This window comes from Festucalex cinctus, chromosome 5 (genome assembly GCF_051991245.1).
Source record: "Festucalex cinctus isolate MCC-2025b chromosome 5, RoL_Fcin_1.0, whole genome shotgun sequence".
NCBI lineage: Eukaryota > Metazoa > Chordata > Actinopteri > Syngnathiformes > Syngnathidae > Festucalex > Festucalex cinctus.
Window position 1 is genome coordinate 16915783 of NC_135415.1, and position 15770 is coordinate 16931552.

The window sequence follows — 15770 nt, forward strand, 5'->3', positions numbered from 1 at the left end:
ACTCTCTGCTTGTGTGGGCTTTTGGGTATTCCAAAAGCATGCGTAATGGGTTCATTGAAGACTCTCCATGGGTGTGAACGTGAATGTTTGTTTGTCTTGTTGTGAGCTGAGATTGAATGGCAACCAGTCCAGAGTGTGCACCACCTTGCCTAAAATCATGTGGCGGAGGCTTCACCTTACCTGCGACCGTAATTAGCACAGAAAATCGGTACATACGTCATTGGATGCAAATAAAAGTGGCCACTCCTCAACATCTGTTATGTTACTGGAAGGTAAAAAAATATATATTGCGGCTAAAGTCAAGTGTGTTCATTTATAATTGTTTTTGCCTTTTTTCCATTTGCGTCCAGCCTCTTTCCTCATACAAAACATTTCTTGTAGGTAACATGGTTTGTTATTATTTGAAGCACACATAATATACTTCGTGTTTTTTTTCTTTTGTTTTGTTTTTAATAAGAATGTGGGTAGCATGCATGCAGCCACCAATCAGTTATGTATGTACAGCTTATGTGCATTTTTTACTCCCACACTTTACTCTTTCTATTCATTGCCTTTGGGGAGTTTAAATTGTGTTGTTATTCTTTTGTGTTACACATGCGCACATGGATCAAAACTCGATCTCCCAAGTGGCGAATGGTTGTTGTGGGCGACGGCAACAATGTCTCCAAGAGTTTGACATTGTCACCTCTTCTTACACGCTTCCGTCCTTCGTTTGTTTGTTGCGTGGTCCCAGAATGATCTCTTTATCTTTAACATGCAAATAAGAGACACATACTGAGAGATTGGAGAACACCCAGGCAATATGAAATAAGAGAATTTACTGTGGAACTACACAAATGCACAATTAGATTGCTTACTTTAAATGTTGGAAAGTAACAATTATTTTTCTTTTCTTTCGTATTAATGTGGTAGAATCTGATCTCCTGCTTGCATGCCATTGTCACACTGAGAAGAATAATGCTGCCTGAAGATGTTGAGGTCTTGAGCTCAACTTATGGCCATCGTTATGGTCCAGCCTTCCATTTTTTTCAGCATGTTAACTAGTGTCCTTTGTTTGGACGGCAACCTAGATGAGAATGTTTCAATGCACGCCAGGCGAACAACCGGCTCGTCTATGAAGAATTTCTGAGGCGTTTGCATCGTTTCGGTAAGCAAACAGGCGACAGAGTTGCTGCTGCTTCACCATCAACGGGTTCACTCACAATATACTCTGAGCATCTGACAGTTCCTTGCCGGGAAGTCAAGATTGCTGCGCTGGTGCAACTTTCTATTCACCTGTCTTTTCCTAAGGGGTTTATAATTTTGAAGACATGGACGACATCACAATAGCCGTGATGATGGAGCGGAGTGCATATAAAGGCAGAAAAAGCTGTGAAAGTAGACCCCGGAGAGATGAATTTGAAGGGGAAAACTGACAAATCCTGGAACTTTCCTAACACACCTTGCATGAAATAAATGAAAAATATCAGGTACGGCAGTAACTGAGGGCGCCTTCTTGTGCTGTGTGATGCCGTATTATGTTACGCGCCGTTCATAACCTCAAAATGTCATAAGTCGGCTCCGTCATAAACCGACTGAACCAAATCGAGGTTCATGTGAGCTGCCTCATGGGCTGTTAACTATGCCTGCCAAAGAGGAGGAAGCGTATTATATCGTGAGAATTAAGATTTTGGCGCTCAGGTTGGTTGGTCTCAGTGAGAGAGTGAACAAGCTAACACCGAGGCTCTCCAGAGCCCCCCGCCTTTTGTTCCGGAGCCTTTCCTCATCTCATCACCACCTGTGTCGTTACCGGTTGCTCTTTGTCATTCTGCCTTTTCTCCTCAAAGCAGAGCTCCTAATTCCTGAAACCTTTCTTATATTTTTTTTCCCACCTGGCTCTCCGAAGCCCTCAGACCCCTTCCTCCCCCTTTCCCTCCTACCCTCCCTCTGCCTGTGAGGAGGCAAAAACGAGCCACATTAGGAACACATGCAACAGGGTGCAGTTTCTGTGTCGCCGCCTCTCCTCTCCGACTGGGCTACACGAGAGATGATAAGAGCGCCGAAGTGCAGCCGAGTGATCACTTCTGCCTTTTCTTTTTTTCCCCTTCCAACCACAAGATCAGATGCGGAGACAAAAGTGAAGGACTGCAAAGAAAGATTTCTCTTTCATCGTTTCCTGGACTGAGGAGAGCACCCACTCAGACCTTGTAAGAGTTTCTCAGTTGGCAGACGAGTTTGGAAGGAGATCAACATGCCACCTGTGGCACCAGTTTGAGGAAGGCTGCCCTACTTACCACATCCTCTTCACCGCATTTCGACACCGATGGCTTCCAAGAAGAAGTGGGCTGAGCGGAGGGAGACGCGCAAGGAGCAACCCTTCTCCACCCGCGACGACGCGTCTGTCGCATCTGGGGCGTCGGGGCCGGGGCGTCCCACCGCCAGGGGGCGTTTCTCCGAGTCTTGGAAGAGGCTGAGCTCCAGAGGCGGGTCCACCAAAAGAGGGGCGCTGGGCTCTCAGCAGCCACCGGTAAGATGTTTTTTCAGAACACGCTGGTCTCCATCCATTTCAAGATGCGTCAGTCAGGCTGATGGGAGGGTAAAGGCCCGGTGCTGTCAACTAGTGGAACGTGACAGCATGTCAATCAAGTGAGGGATTATGGGAATTTAGAAGAACTTCTTGATTGATGTTAACGGTTGTATATGATAGAAAAAATATTAATTATTTACAGATAAATGAGCTTGTATGTAAGTTTTGCTTCACTCATTTACTTCCAGACATTTTCACTGAAGCAACCACCTTCGCTGTTTTACTGGATTTTGACCTGATTTTGCAAGGCCCACAGAATATTGTGTTCTATTTCTATAAAACCATGGAACCTACCAAAAGAAAGATTAGAGTCTCTTCTTTCATCAGGAAAAAATAGGATATTTCTATCTGTTTCTGTTTCTGTTTTGCAGAAATTAGTATTAGAATATAGCAAAATTTCATCATTGTTCACAAATCTGTTTAAAACAGTAGAGGTGAAGAGCCTTTTGCAACATGGCCCTGGTTGATCTCTTATACTCTGCTGCCACCCGATGGCCGTTTTTGTAATAACTACCATTGCTTCAAGCATCCTCTTCAGTTCAGAGGCTGGATCAAAGCCTTCTGTATGCTCTAGCATAAAAACAAAACGTCTAAATACGTCTTTGGGACATTGGTAATATTTAAAATAAAACGTATTTATACCTTTTTGGGAATGAGTTAATTAATTTGTCCTAAAATTCTGGCTTAAATTTAGGATCCTTGTTGTTCAAAATGGAAGCATTTGAAAATAGCCATTAAATAATTTCTTGATGCAATATATCTTTTTGACCAGTCATGTAATACATTTAAGTACTAGGTAATTTAGTTTCAGCTTTCCTGGCATTTTCTATCTATAACTTGAACAGCATTCCTATCACTACCTGTTAAAATTTTCACTGTATCCTGCAAGATTTGAAGAAAACTCATTTTCAAAACCTGCGTATGATTCCTGACAAGTCGACAATCCCCGCTAGAAACATGCATGTAATATACATACATACACACAAAATTCAATGTAAGACTTAAAGGTGTATTCAAGGATCTTTTGTCTCTCCGTCTTCCGGGTGGATCATCTTAACAATTGGTTCTCAATCCCGTCAATCAATCTGCCGTAACGACCTCGTGCGTTCTCGTTCTTAGCTGAGCATGCACACCCGCTCCCGGCCCCACTCCCGAGGACGAGCAGGAGTGCTGATAGGATGTCTGCCATGTGCATTTTTTAAAAAGTGACAAACTGACGTTTGGCTTCTTCTTTTTGAGAAGATCCTTGAATACACCTTTAAAGCCTTAGTCCAACACTGTTTTGGCCTGTCTGGGACGTTTCTGGGCGGAGACTGGTTTTACCTGCAGCCAACCTGCGAAGGCAAGCGACAATCAGTGGCATATGCAAATATCGCTGTGCGAACCCCCGCTCCTGATTGGTGGACTGGTTTCACGCTCAGTCCTGTCTGGCTGCTGTCCTCGGCTTCCTCCAGCGTCAGTTTAGAATGTTGTGTTGACAAAGAGCAACAGAAATTCAAAAATCCTTTGAACACTTTAAAATCAAGTGAATATGAAACTGATTTTTAGCTGAAGAATGAACTTGTAAGAATACCAGTGTTTCCCAACACTTATTGAACCCATTTGAACCCACTTATTAACCGAATACTGCGGTGATACTCCTCTTAGGATGATAATAGATAGATAATTCAATAGTTTGCGCTACCACCTACATAACACCATCTGTGGTGGTTGGCAATTAAAATACTGCCGGAGCACTTAACATTGTACTTAATCATTATGTTACATATTTTTATGTGCACCCATACACGTAGCAAGTACAGCTTGTGAAGACTGCATGACATGTCTGCTTTGATACGTTTCCCCCCAAAGTCAGCCTGGCAATGATGAAACCTCTGCTCTATTTTTTGAAATTATTACTGGTATTTGTGATTGAAGGTCAGACTGGTGTCTAGAATCGGCTACTCACTGCCAGTATTTATGTATTTGGCTTGTCAGCCAGTAAGTGTGACTGGAGGCACATTAGGTTTACAAATATTTGGACTGTAAAATTACATTAAGAGGATTATTGACAGCATTGTGGGTAGGTGCTAAAGTTTTGGTCTCGTTGCATATTTTTTCCATGTGCTGCCAAAAAGAAACTAAGCTTGTGGGATTTGTGTTGCTTGGTTATGAACAGCGCTATAGTAGCTTACTGCCTTGCTGTGTGTGTGGAACCTGTTTGTTTGTTTGTTTATCCATCCATCCATTTTCTTGACCGCTTATTCCTCACAAGGGTTGCGGGGGGTGCTGGCGCCTAACCCTGGACTGGTTACCAGCCAATCGCAGCCTGTTTGTTTGTTTTTCCTAAAAAACTTTGCCAGTATATAAAGTATATTTCAAAAGAGATTATAGCCCTGACAAGCAACCATATTACTATCTATTTTTTCAAGGGACAAAATGGTTGTACACAGCTTGTATAGCAGCACTGATGTACTGAAAAGAACCCAACACACATCCATTGTTTTCCAAAAAAGCTGGCAAGACAAGTGAGCAAACCTCACAGTGAAGAAAACTAACTGTGCCTTGAGAATAAAAGGTGTCAATATTTTTGCGCGCGTGTAGCCTACTGCCTTAATCCTCTCCGACATGAAATTCACCAGAGCTGCACAGGTTGTTACCAGAATCCCCTTTCGCTCGCCCTTGAAAACATCACAGAGCTGGTGGATTTGAGACAGTTCGCGCTCCGCTACATTTTGCTTGAGGGTGTCCCACTGCTGGTCAATTGCGTTCATACCTGGAGACATACTTGACCACTCAGTTGCTTTCACCTCCCTCGGCAAGTACACGTGGAATTCATGTTGAATGAACTTCACTGCCGGCAGCACTCATCGACCCCCAGACCATGACAAGACCAGCGAGTTTGGCGTCAGGCAAGACACAATCGCAGTATCTTGATATTCCTAATTAGGGTGCCGCCACACATGCAGGATATCACCATGTTAGCCAAATATGTTGAGCTCGTCAGACCACAGGCCATTGTTGGAGTGCAGGTTTTCTTGATTGAAAAATTTTCTGAAGCTTCCCTCTGGGTTAAATACAGAAGAACTGCATCATATGTGCACTGACAAACCTACCTGCCACTTCTTCCTCCTTGGCAGCCATTTGTAACAATTTCATTTCTCAAATCCTCACAGTTTTTTGCTTTATCGTTAAACATCCAGTGGCCAGTGCATTTTTAGTTATGTTCAGTTTCAACCAAAAATAATGAGTGTGTAGCTGAATGGATAATAGATTATCGTGTATATTCAGAAATTCAGAGTATCATTTCTAGAGGCTAATTGATATTCACTGGCATGATATCACCCTCTTGAAGGCTCCGACTTGCTTCCCGACTGTAGAAAGTTATTTCATCACTCGTATCTGCAATGTAATTAAGTTTGATCATTTCCAAATGCGAGCTTGTTGTTTTGCTTTTGGCAGCAGCAAGCAGCTCATTTCAAGGGAAAGATCTGTTGGACAACATTTGCAAACAGACAGTCAGCGACATACAGTGGAATGTAGAGGCGCAATTAGAAGCTAAAGAGACAGATGTTCTCCCGCACAACACATCCAGAACAACAGCTCCAAACAAATGGAAATTTTCTTCAGTGGCTGCTCGCAAAATGAGCCACCGTGTACAACCAGCGTTTTCCTGTCAACTCAAGGAAACGATGCCAAACCATTAAACAAAATCTGAAAGAGTGATATTAGCATTCCACAAAGAGTGACCAGCCGTCTCATAAACAATGTTGCGCAATTAGTCTCAGGTGTATTATCGTCTCCCTCACATAGAGATGCCTTCCTTTTTCCCATCAGGGAAAAACGGTGTCAGTAGTAACCGTTACTATCTTAGTTACTTCAGTTCATTGACTGTTGATTTTACACACACATTAGTTAACAGCTGTGCCCATTTGATCTTCATTGCTAAACAAAACGGCAGCATGGACAGTTTGGGCACATGTAAATTCGATTGTGTAGTTTTACTAATGACTCTCAGTTGGTCTTATGTGCAGATGGCATATTTTCCAACATTAAGTCTTCTCGTAGATTCTGTTGCTTGATCTATAATGTTGTATGCATGTTTAAGTGCCAGATAACGTGTGACTAATTTGTTGTCTTCTGCTTGTTGTTTTTGCCGTTTCACTGTAGTCTCCATAATAATCCTTATTTGGAACAGAGGTGCATTTTCTTAACTGCTTTTTCCTCACAAGGGGGTGCTGGAGCCTATCCCAGCTGGCTTCAGGCAGTAGAGTGATACACCCTGAACTGGTTGCCAGCCAATCACAGTTTTTTGGAACATGTCTTGCCATTGTCGTGAATTGAACTCATTCACTCCCAGCCATTTTTACTGAAGCAACCTCTTTCGCTCCCGGCTGTTTTACTGGATTTTGACAGCTTTTGCAAGGCCCACAGAATAGTGTGTTCTATTTTGCTATAAAAACATGGAACCTACCAAAAGAAAGATTACAGTTTCCGTTTTGCAGCAATTAGCATCAGAATATAGCCAAGTTTCATCATTATTCACAAACCTGTTTAAAACTGTGGGGAAACAGCTTGTTGTAACATGGCCCTAGCTGATCTCTTATACTCTGCTGCCACCTGCTGGCCGTTTTTTGGTAATAACTACCATCACTTTAAGTGACCTCTTCAGGTCAGAAGGTGCATCAAAGCCTTCTGTCTGCTCTAGCATAAAATAAACCCAACATAATAAACGTATAAATGTGTTTTTGGGAGTGCAGGACAAAGTATTAAAAATGTATTTATACGCATTTGGGTTTAAATGAGTTAATTTAATGTAGGTTGAAAAACATTTGTAAATCATTGTATTCTATTTTCATTTGCATTTTAACCTCTGATTCTTAAAGCTACATAATGTCTACTTCCTACTTAAACCGTAAGACCCGGGTCAATAGTGTCCTCCATTTTGTGGTGGTGGCATTTAAATGGCACAGCCATCATCCATTCTTTGAACTTATCCCAGCGATGCGAAACATGATAGAAAGGTTCCATATTTTACAGGAAGTGTACAAATGGGCACATGTATTTGTGGTATGCATGATGTCATTGCTTGAAAACCCCCTGCAGATGACGATGCCATCTGCAGATCATGGGTGAAGTCTGCTAAATGAGGCTAGCCTCAATTCGGCACTAACTCGGTCAACAACCAGACGAAGGATTTGGGTCTTGTTTTCAGCTTGTGTTTGTTGTTTTGTGTGAACCGCCGTGTTGTGAGGACTCTCACCCTTGTGGCTCACCACCAGCCTAGTGTTGTTCGGCTGTCATCTTGTGTCACAGTTGGACCACAGTAGGAAAGAAATCAGGCACTTTGCCCACTGCCAACTCTCCCCTGGCACCCGAGCCCCACTTTAAACTCTGCCCTGGCCCATTTATCTCGCTTCCCCGTCGGTCTTGAGTTGATGAGCCTGCCTCGTGTCATGAAATGAAAATAAGCAATTATGTCGCATTTGATTCAAAATTGTAGATAATAATTAGGTTGTCACAATGCATCATTCACTGGTATGCGCCCATTTCAAATGCCGATGTTTACAAAGCACACTTCCGCGCACGTTCGGAAGCTTGTTTTGCCAAGTGTCAGTGCTGATTATCTTGCTTGCAAATTAGATGAAGCCGCAAGCAGCTATTAAATAACAACCATTGGTACAATAAAAATAAACAAAGTCCTAACGCTACTAAAACACTTCTACGCTTATCAAGTTCGGGAAATGACCTCTTCTGTTGACATCTTGCATACATTTATTGTTATCATGTTAAACATGTCATGTTGCTGGGCTCTGTGTGTTTTCCTTGTCTCACAGTGCCTGATTAATGAGAGGGGCGTGTCCCCTGCACCACACCTGCAGTGCATCACCTATTAGGCCTTCATAAGGACTGGGACTCCTTGCAGCCACTGTCGGGTCGTTGCTCCGTCTGCTCACAGCCACCGTCTAGTGTTTCTACTGTTTTTCGCCTTCGCTAATTATTATAGTCCAAGATTCTCGATTTTCATCTACGTAAGTTTTGTTCCCACTTTTATGTGGCGTGTTTCATAGCTATAGTAAGTTGTTGCTTACTTGTGTTTGCGGTTTGTGGCCTTCGGGTCTTTTTGTGTTGTGTTAATTTCCCTCCTTGCAATTTGCAAGCACTTTTTGTTAACCTTTTTCCTGGCTGTGTCCAGCGCTTTATGTTCATATTCACGTGTTTTGGTGAATTAAAACCTCTCGCTTACTCCTCTGTGTTCTGTGATTCTGGGATCCACTCTCCGGTCGCACCGGAACCTTAACAAAACATTTGCTTCTCAATCTCATGTTCACAAGGAATACATAAATATGCTGGAATCTTGATTTAATCTCAGCACAGTAGTATACTTGATTCATTCTTGGTGGTTTCTATGGGAACAGATCATGGTACAGCATATATTGATGGAATACATACTGTGAATTGAAGTTCAACATGCGCTATCATCGCAATGGTCTATCAAGTGTACTCACCAAAATGTTTTGACCTTGGATTTTGATATCGGTGTACAATGGTGAAAAGGGAGAGTCTTTTCTGTCAAGGAAAGATTCATCTAAAAGAGTTTCCATTACTCATAGAAAAGATATTTTGTTGCATGCAGCCTTTGGAGACTTCTTTAATATTATTGGTTCCCTGATAGGGAAAAAAAAAAAAAAAAAGGCCTTTGTCTCTGTGTTTTGTCCAACTAATGTTTCTCTACCGGTGAGTTTTGTCACTTGAGAGCATTTCACAGCTATAACAGTTTCTATTTTCCTGCCAGATAAGGTTTCTCTCGAACTGAAAGTAATTAATTTTGTCGCACTAATTACGCAGAGTTCCCCTGCTAGTGTCTTTTGTCCGTGTGCAAACTCTGCGAGTGTGCTGCTTCTGCAAAGGCAGTGTGATACGAGGATAAAAGTTAAGCTACCTTTGCTGCTTGAATCCATCTGAGTGACACCCTGGATAAAAGGTCTCAAAACTCTTTTTTTTTTTTTTTTTTTTTTTTTTTTTTTTTTTTTTTCCTTTGGTACTGAATGTACTTGAATGTATAGTCGTTGGAGTCACATTTTATTATTCATAGCTTTTTTTTTTTTTTTTTTTTTTAATTACTTCTTCAAGCCTTGGAATAAACATAATATCCCATCTGACTGTTACTCAGAAGATATTTTTTTTGGGAAGCACTAGCAAAGTTAATTAATTTGACTTTTCATTCAGTCATTAATGTCATTTAGTGTCCCCTTGTGGCGTACTTTGGGACTTGAGAACATGAGCACATAGTCCTTCCACAATGACTGCGCAAACCAGGGTGTGAGATCTCCGTTTTGTTACAAATGGAGAATAACAGTTGCTGTTTGGCAGACATATTGTGGGTGATGTGGCTCATCACTGCGGAGTCGTACTAAATAGTACGTGTGAAGAGCAACGAGCAACAGCACAGATGGTCTGGTAATGGCATTTGCTTGAATCGAAAAACTTAATGTCTCGTTTCAATTGAAAATGACAGCAAACAAGCCTTGCCTGATTCACACGGAAATTTCATTTTTCAACTTAAGCTGGCAAAAAGGAGTTGTTTTAGTAAACCCCAGTCAGCTCGAAGACTCTTATAGGATAGAAATTGTTTCGCATATTTTACATAAAGCAACAGCTTGTTGCAACAAGCTGAAGCCATTATGAGTTTTCCGGAATGTGACTAGCCTTCCAGTTGCACACTGTGGTGGATCTGTGAGCATCTGGAGTATGCCTTAGTCTATGATGATTGCCATAGTAGTAATTAGGCAGAGTATTTTTCAGTAGATTACGCAATAAAGTCATTAGCTTCTAGCACAAGCTTGTAGTTCTCTTTTTTTCGCCATGTTGCCACCAGTGAGTGTGTTGTGTGGCGGAGTTTTGTGACACTGTAAAACATCTATTGAAAATATCAAATTCAAAGTTATTGACGGAGTATCCATGTGGATACCATAACAATAAGCGTTCGATTGACTTAAAATGTTTTTGTGTGGACGTTTGGTTCGATTGTCACCATAAATCCAGAAACCTGTGACTGAATGCCATTATACTTATCATTAGGGATTTTAATAGACTTTGGGGCTAAAAAATTATGGGTTGTACACTGTCTCTAAAGGTATTAGGTATACTTTTAAACTGCTATTAAGAAAAACAAGCCATAATATTACTGACACATTTGTGTCCAACACAAGGTTCACCACATTTTATGCACTAAAGAAAATGAAAAGTTTCTGCTTAATGTAACTTGCTCTTCATTTATTAATTTAATTTTTACTGAAAATCTGCGCAAAAATTGCAATTGTTCTTCACTTTAACTCGTGTTTAAAGCAATTATTTTCACCAACACCATGAATTCCACATTCATTTTGTTGCAAAAAGATACCTCACATAACAATGACATGCAGGGGAAATTGTGAATATGTAAAAATATGACATGGTGTATAGTTTTCAATGTCATTTCATCGTCTTCTGAGGAAAACCAGGACTATGGTGTAGGTCGTGCCAAAAAATGGTTTGACGTCACTGTTCTAAATCTACAACAACATTCAATTTTTCGATTGCGTAGTTGGCATCCTTTGGCATTCTTTCCATTAAGGCGTTATTCACCGAATCACTGGCACTAGTTAACTAAAGTGGCAGAACAATCATGCTCACCATCTATTAGTAAATGATTAGTGTCTAACAATGCACCTCACACTAATTAAAGGGAATTTAATTTACAAAGCAAAGGGAAGTGGAAAGACGTCATGTGGAGGGAGGCAGCATGAGGCAAGCAGCCAGGAAAAGGTGTGCGTGTGCGTGTGAGGTCCAAGTAATTGGCCCATCTCTGTGGCATTCAAGCCACACCTTTCATCTCCAGTTCCTTCAGTGAAGTGCTGAGCTGAGTCATAACATAAGACTGGACTGACATGTAATCCGCTTAGCACGTTTCAGTAGATTGGACAAATACGATGGCTATTTGATGGCACTGATGTTGTGTGTAGGGCTGACTATTGACTGACATCCGTAGCAACAGTAACTTGGAAACAGCTCCAAATTTGTATCGGCGGCAAATGTGGTGGGAGGTGTTTTAATAGTGGGAAAACATGCATTTGGGGTGTGAAAATTAAAAGTCACCAATTACTTGCACATTACAATGGTTTTCTGTTTTGTGCGGGTTGGTGTGAACAAGGATCATTTTAACCATGTTGTCATCTTGATATGAAACTCCCCCGGAAAAAAAAAACGAAAAAAAAAACATGTTTACGAGGTCGTTGTCATGTAGACTTTGGATAGAGGAAATAAATGCCAGGAACAAACAATTCTGTCAGCAGAGTTTGGAGAGTTACGTTGAAATCAAAGCAGCGGCAGACATTTTGTTTCCTTGCTTGTGCTATCATTAAATCAGATGTATTTATTTGCACATCTCTGTTCATATTGGGGATTTTATTTGTTTGGGTCAGGCTGGGTTTCGTTGATCGGTCAAGTGTGTGTGTTGTGCGGCCCTGAAAAAGAAAGGGCATAGTGTTAAACATACTGCTGTATGATATGGACTAAATTGTATTTCACATAAGGTCATTTTCTATCCTGATTAATATATATCCTGATATACACAAGTATTTTTCCTTGGAGATGTTTTGGATATAGAAAACCTTTGTTGATTGTGAAAATATCCCCTCAAGTGCTTATTAATTAGTGAGTCACAAATCTCCTCCCTGAAAGATACTCTTATACATTTTGATCTTTTTTTTTTTTGACTGCAAGAGTAGACATAACACTTTTAATTTTTTTAGGTGACATACCGGTACAGTATAGTTAGTTGAATTGTAGCATCACAAGGACACATATTGTGAACAAAATCACTGTCCATTACCAATGTGAACTGAATATAAAAGTAATATTGGTAATTAAAAAAATAAATAAAATAAAATAAATAAATAAATAAGGCTCTTTCATCAACGCCAATGCTTTAAATTAGGTATGGGTTATTTTTTTAAATACAGTATTTTTAGTTCCTCACTTTGCCTTCTTTTCCACGTATTATTATTAGGGATGGGCGAGTACCGATACCGGGTATCGGTATCGGACCGATACCAGCCTTTTTTCAAGTACTCGAGTACTCGTGACGCAGACGAGTACAAGCGACCGATGGCAGAGGGGGAAGACGTTAAGCGAGTCCTCCTTGCCTGTAACTGGCGCTAGCTTGCAGCAGTTTTTCACCAAAACTTCACCGGTTTGGAAATACTTCAAAATTGTGAATCTTAAACTAATGACTAAGACTATTGAAAAGTGACTGTGCTGTGTTTGAAATATATTTGCTTAAAAATATCTTTTAGTGATTTTTTTTGTATTTTTTATTTGTCAAAATGTACTACTGGTATCGGCAGTTGATATCGGTGAGTACTGAGCGTCTGAGCATCGGTATCGGTCTGAAAAAAAGTGGTATCAAACATCCCTAATTATTATTTATGGATATGCTAAAAAAAAATAAAAAATATGGGAATATATCGTTGCGAGCCTCACGTATCGCTACAGAGGCTTCCTAATCAATATTGCACATCTATTCATAAAATTTACCAGTACATCTCTGAAAGCTGCACCATTATTATACAGCACGTATGCATTTCGACCAGGCAAGATGCTGGCGGTAAACCGGAAGCGCTATTAGAAGAAGAAAACCATCATAATAAAAATATAATTTGGGTTTACATATGACTGTTTAAAAAAAAAAAAATCAGAATATGTATCGCCTTGAAGGCCATGTATTGGGATATTCATCATATCGTGATACGCATCGTATCGTGAGGTTGTTGGAAATAATGTTCTTTGTGGCGAAAGAGGCACTCGAGGTGAGGCAGAATTCTGTCTTAAAAGCGCATTTCTTCTCAGACTCCATGTGAGTGGCTTTTCAAACGGATTTGTCAGATTTCCAGCCTGGGCTCTGATCAAAGCTTTTGTAATTGGAGTTTCTTCTTCTAATGTATTCTCATTCAGGCGCAGGAGGCGACGGAGACACCGGAGAGAGGGAAATGTCTCAGAGATGCTCAGTCATGCTTCACCCTCAGACAGCTGCCATTTAGACAGCTCCCATTCAATTTTTCAATGCAGAAATATGATCGCTCCCCTCCCTCCGTCCTTCTGCTGTCTTTCAAAAAAAAAAAAAAAAAAAAAGTAGCCTTCATTGATTTTTGCCGCCGTGTGTGGGCAGTGGTTGGGAAATGCCAAAATCTGTCAGAAGTATGACTTCATTGTTCTCTTCTCGCAAGTAGTAGAGAACTGTGGAAGATGGGTGGATGGATGGATGGAATTTGTACTACAGACTGACATGCAAGTACTGTCAATTTCCATCAGAGTACCGTATTTTTCGGATTATAAATCGTAGTTTTTTTTCATAGTTTGGCCGGGGGTGCGACTTATACTCTGGTGCGACTTATGTGTGAAATTAACACATTATTATATCATTTCACATGTTATTTTCACACTAAACCGCAAGAGGGCGCTCTAGGCCTGTGTTGATAAGTTCAACATTGCCGGTAGAAGAGCATCGTCTACCTCCCGAGTTGGGGGAGTTGTTTAAAAGTGACACAGAGGATGAAGATTTCATTGGATTTAGTGATTTGGAGTGACACTGATAGTTTGGTAAACTTGTTAGCATGTTCTTTATGCTAGAGTCATATGAATAACTTGTAGTGATGGGAACATAATTCACCCACGGAACGTTGGGACGATGGGAAGAGTTCCGGGTGGGAAGGTTTTGTTATGTGGAAAAGGGGACTTAGCCTGTTAACTTCTAGCTGAGTGGGGGAGTTGCTGTTAAGACCTCAGAAGCTGATGTCAATAAAACACTCCGTGCTTCAACACTGCGCCTCCGACTCCCGTCACTGCTCGCTACAAACTCTTAATATGTTACGTCGTTACTGACATTACCAGGCATGTCAGTCATGTAACGTTAGTATACCATACACTTATTCAGCCTGTTGTTCTCTCTTTTATTTTAATTTTAAATTGCCTTTCAAGATGACACGTATGTTTTTGGTGTTGGATTTTACCAAATAAATTTCCCCCAAAAAGGCGACTTATACTCCAGTGCGACTTATATATGTTTTTTCCTTCTTAATTATGCATTTTTTGGCTGGTTCGATTTATAATCCGGAGCGACATATAATCCGAAAAATACAGTAGGTAGTTAATAGTTAATGGAGAGTACCCGAGACCTCAACATTGGCCATCAATTGTATCCCTTTCTTTTTGATCAAATTTTGACTCGGGGTGGTTGATTATAGAAGACACTGTATGTATTTGTTTTTAAATTATCATTTTAAAGGGATGGTGTTATGCCCCAGTGTTCTGAACAGAATTGTTGTATTATTTATAGAAGAACAGTCCTGCCAGGAGCACCTGTGCCATGGCAGAGGTCTGCATGAATTCCACTCAACTCACCATAGCTGAGCCATATTGTTCTTGTTTAGACTAGTTGAGACTAAATCAACTATGCTGCTTCTGGTTGCATCTCAATTTGGCCTTAATTGCTTAAATACACAATTATGTTTCTCGCTATGGTCTTTTCTTCTTGGAAGAACATGTAATTTGTGCCGCATGATGACACCCGTATTCCACTGTGCCATTTGCAAACTAGCTAATTGTATGTTTGCAACCTCGAAACATTGTATGGCAGGAACGTCATACAACTGTTTAAACAGTCACTAATCGCATGTATTTCTAGTTACCTTTGAAGAGAGAAAGTAGTAGCACTTGCTCAATTGTATCATTCAGCTCTCGTCATGCTGGGATGTAGAGGAAACTGCGGCCAATGTGTTCTTGATTGAGCTCTGTCTTTTTCATATTTGAACATTTATGAATGGAGAGCCGCGAACGTCTCCCTTTGAGCCGCAGCTTTGAAGTCAAAGCTTCTGATGCTGTGAGCTCCATGCTTTGAGGCTTGCATGCTTGGTGTGGCAATAATCATCATTGCCATAAAAGCCATTACCAAATGTTGGAGTCTCACTGAGCTCACAAATAAAAAAGATCGAGTCCGGGCTCCGGCCTTCCTGGGTGGAGTTTGCATATTCTCCCCGTGCCCGCGTGGGTCCTCTCTGGGTATTCCGGTCTCCTGCCACATTCCAAAGACATGCATGGCAGGTTAATTGGGTGCTCCGAATTGTCCCTAGGTGTGCTTGTGAGTGTGGATGGTTGTTCGTCTCTGTGTGCCCTGCGATTGGCTGGC

The 15770-nt window shown here is 41.0% G+C and overlaps 1 protein-coding gene across 4 annotated transcripts in view; it reads left to right on the top strand.

Annotated features, from left to right (window-relative positions):
• Positions 1-15770, top strand: part of trpm3 (transient receptor potential cation channel, subfamily M, member 3) — a 152656-nt gene that overhangs the window by 14836 nt on the left and 122050 nt on the right. The window contains exon 4 of one of the 4 annotated variants that reach the window (XM_077520872.1): positions 2098-2506. The exons of the other annotated variants lie outside the window; for them this stretch is intronic. Within the exon in view, the coding sequence (XP_077376998.1) occupies positions 2303-2506 (204 nt within the window). The 5' untranslated portion in view covers positions 2098-2302. The remainder of the gene's footprint in view (positions 1-2097; positions 2507-15770) is intronic. 4 annotated transcript variants of the gene reach the window in all.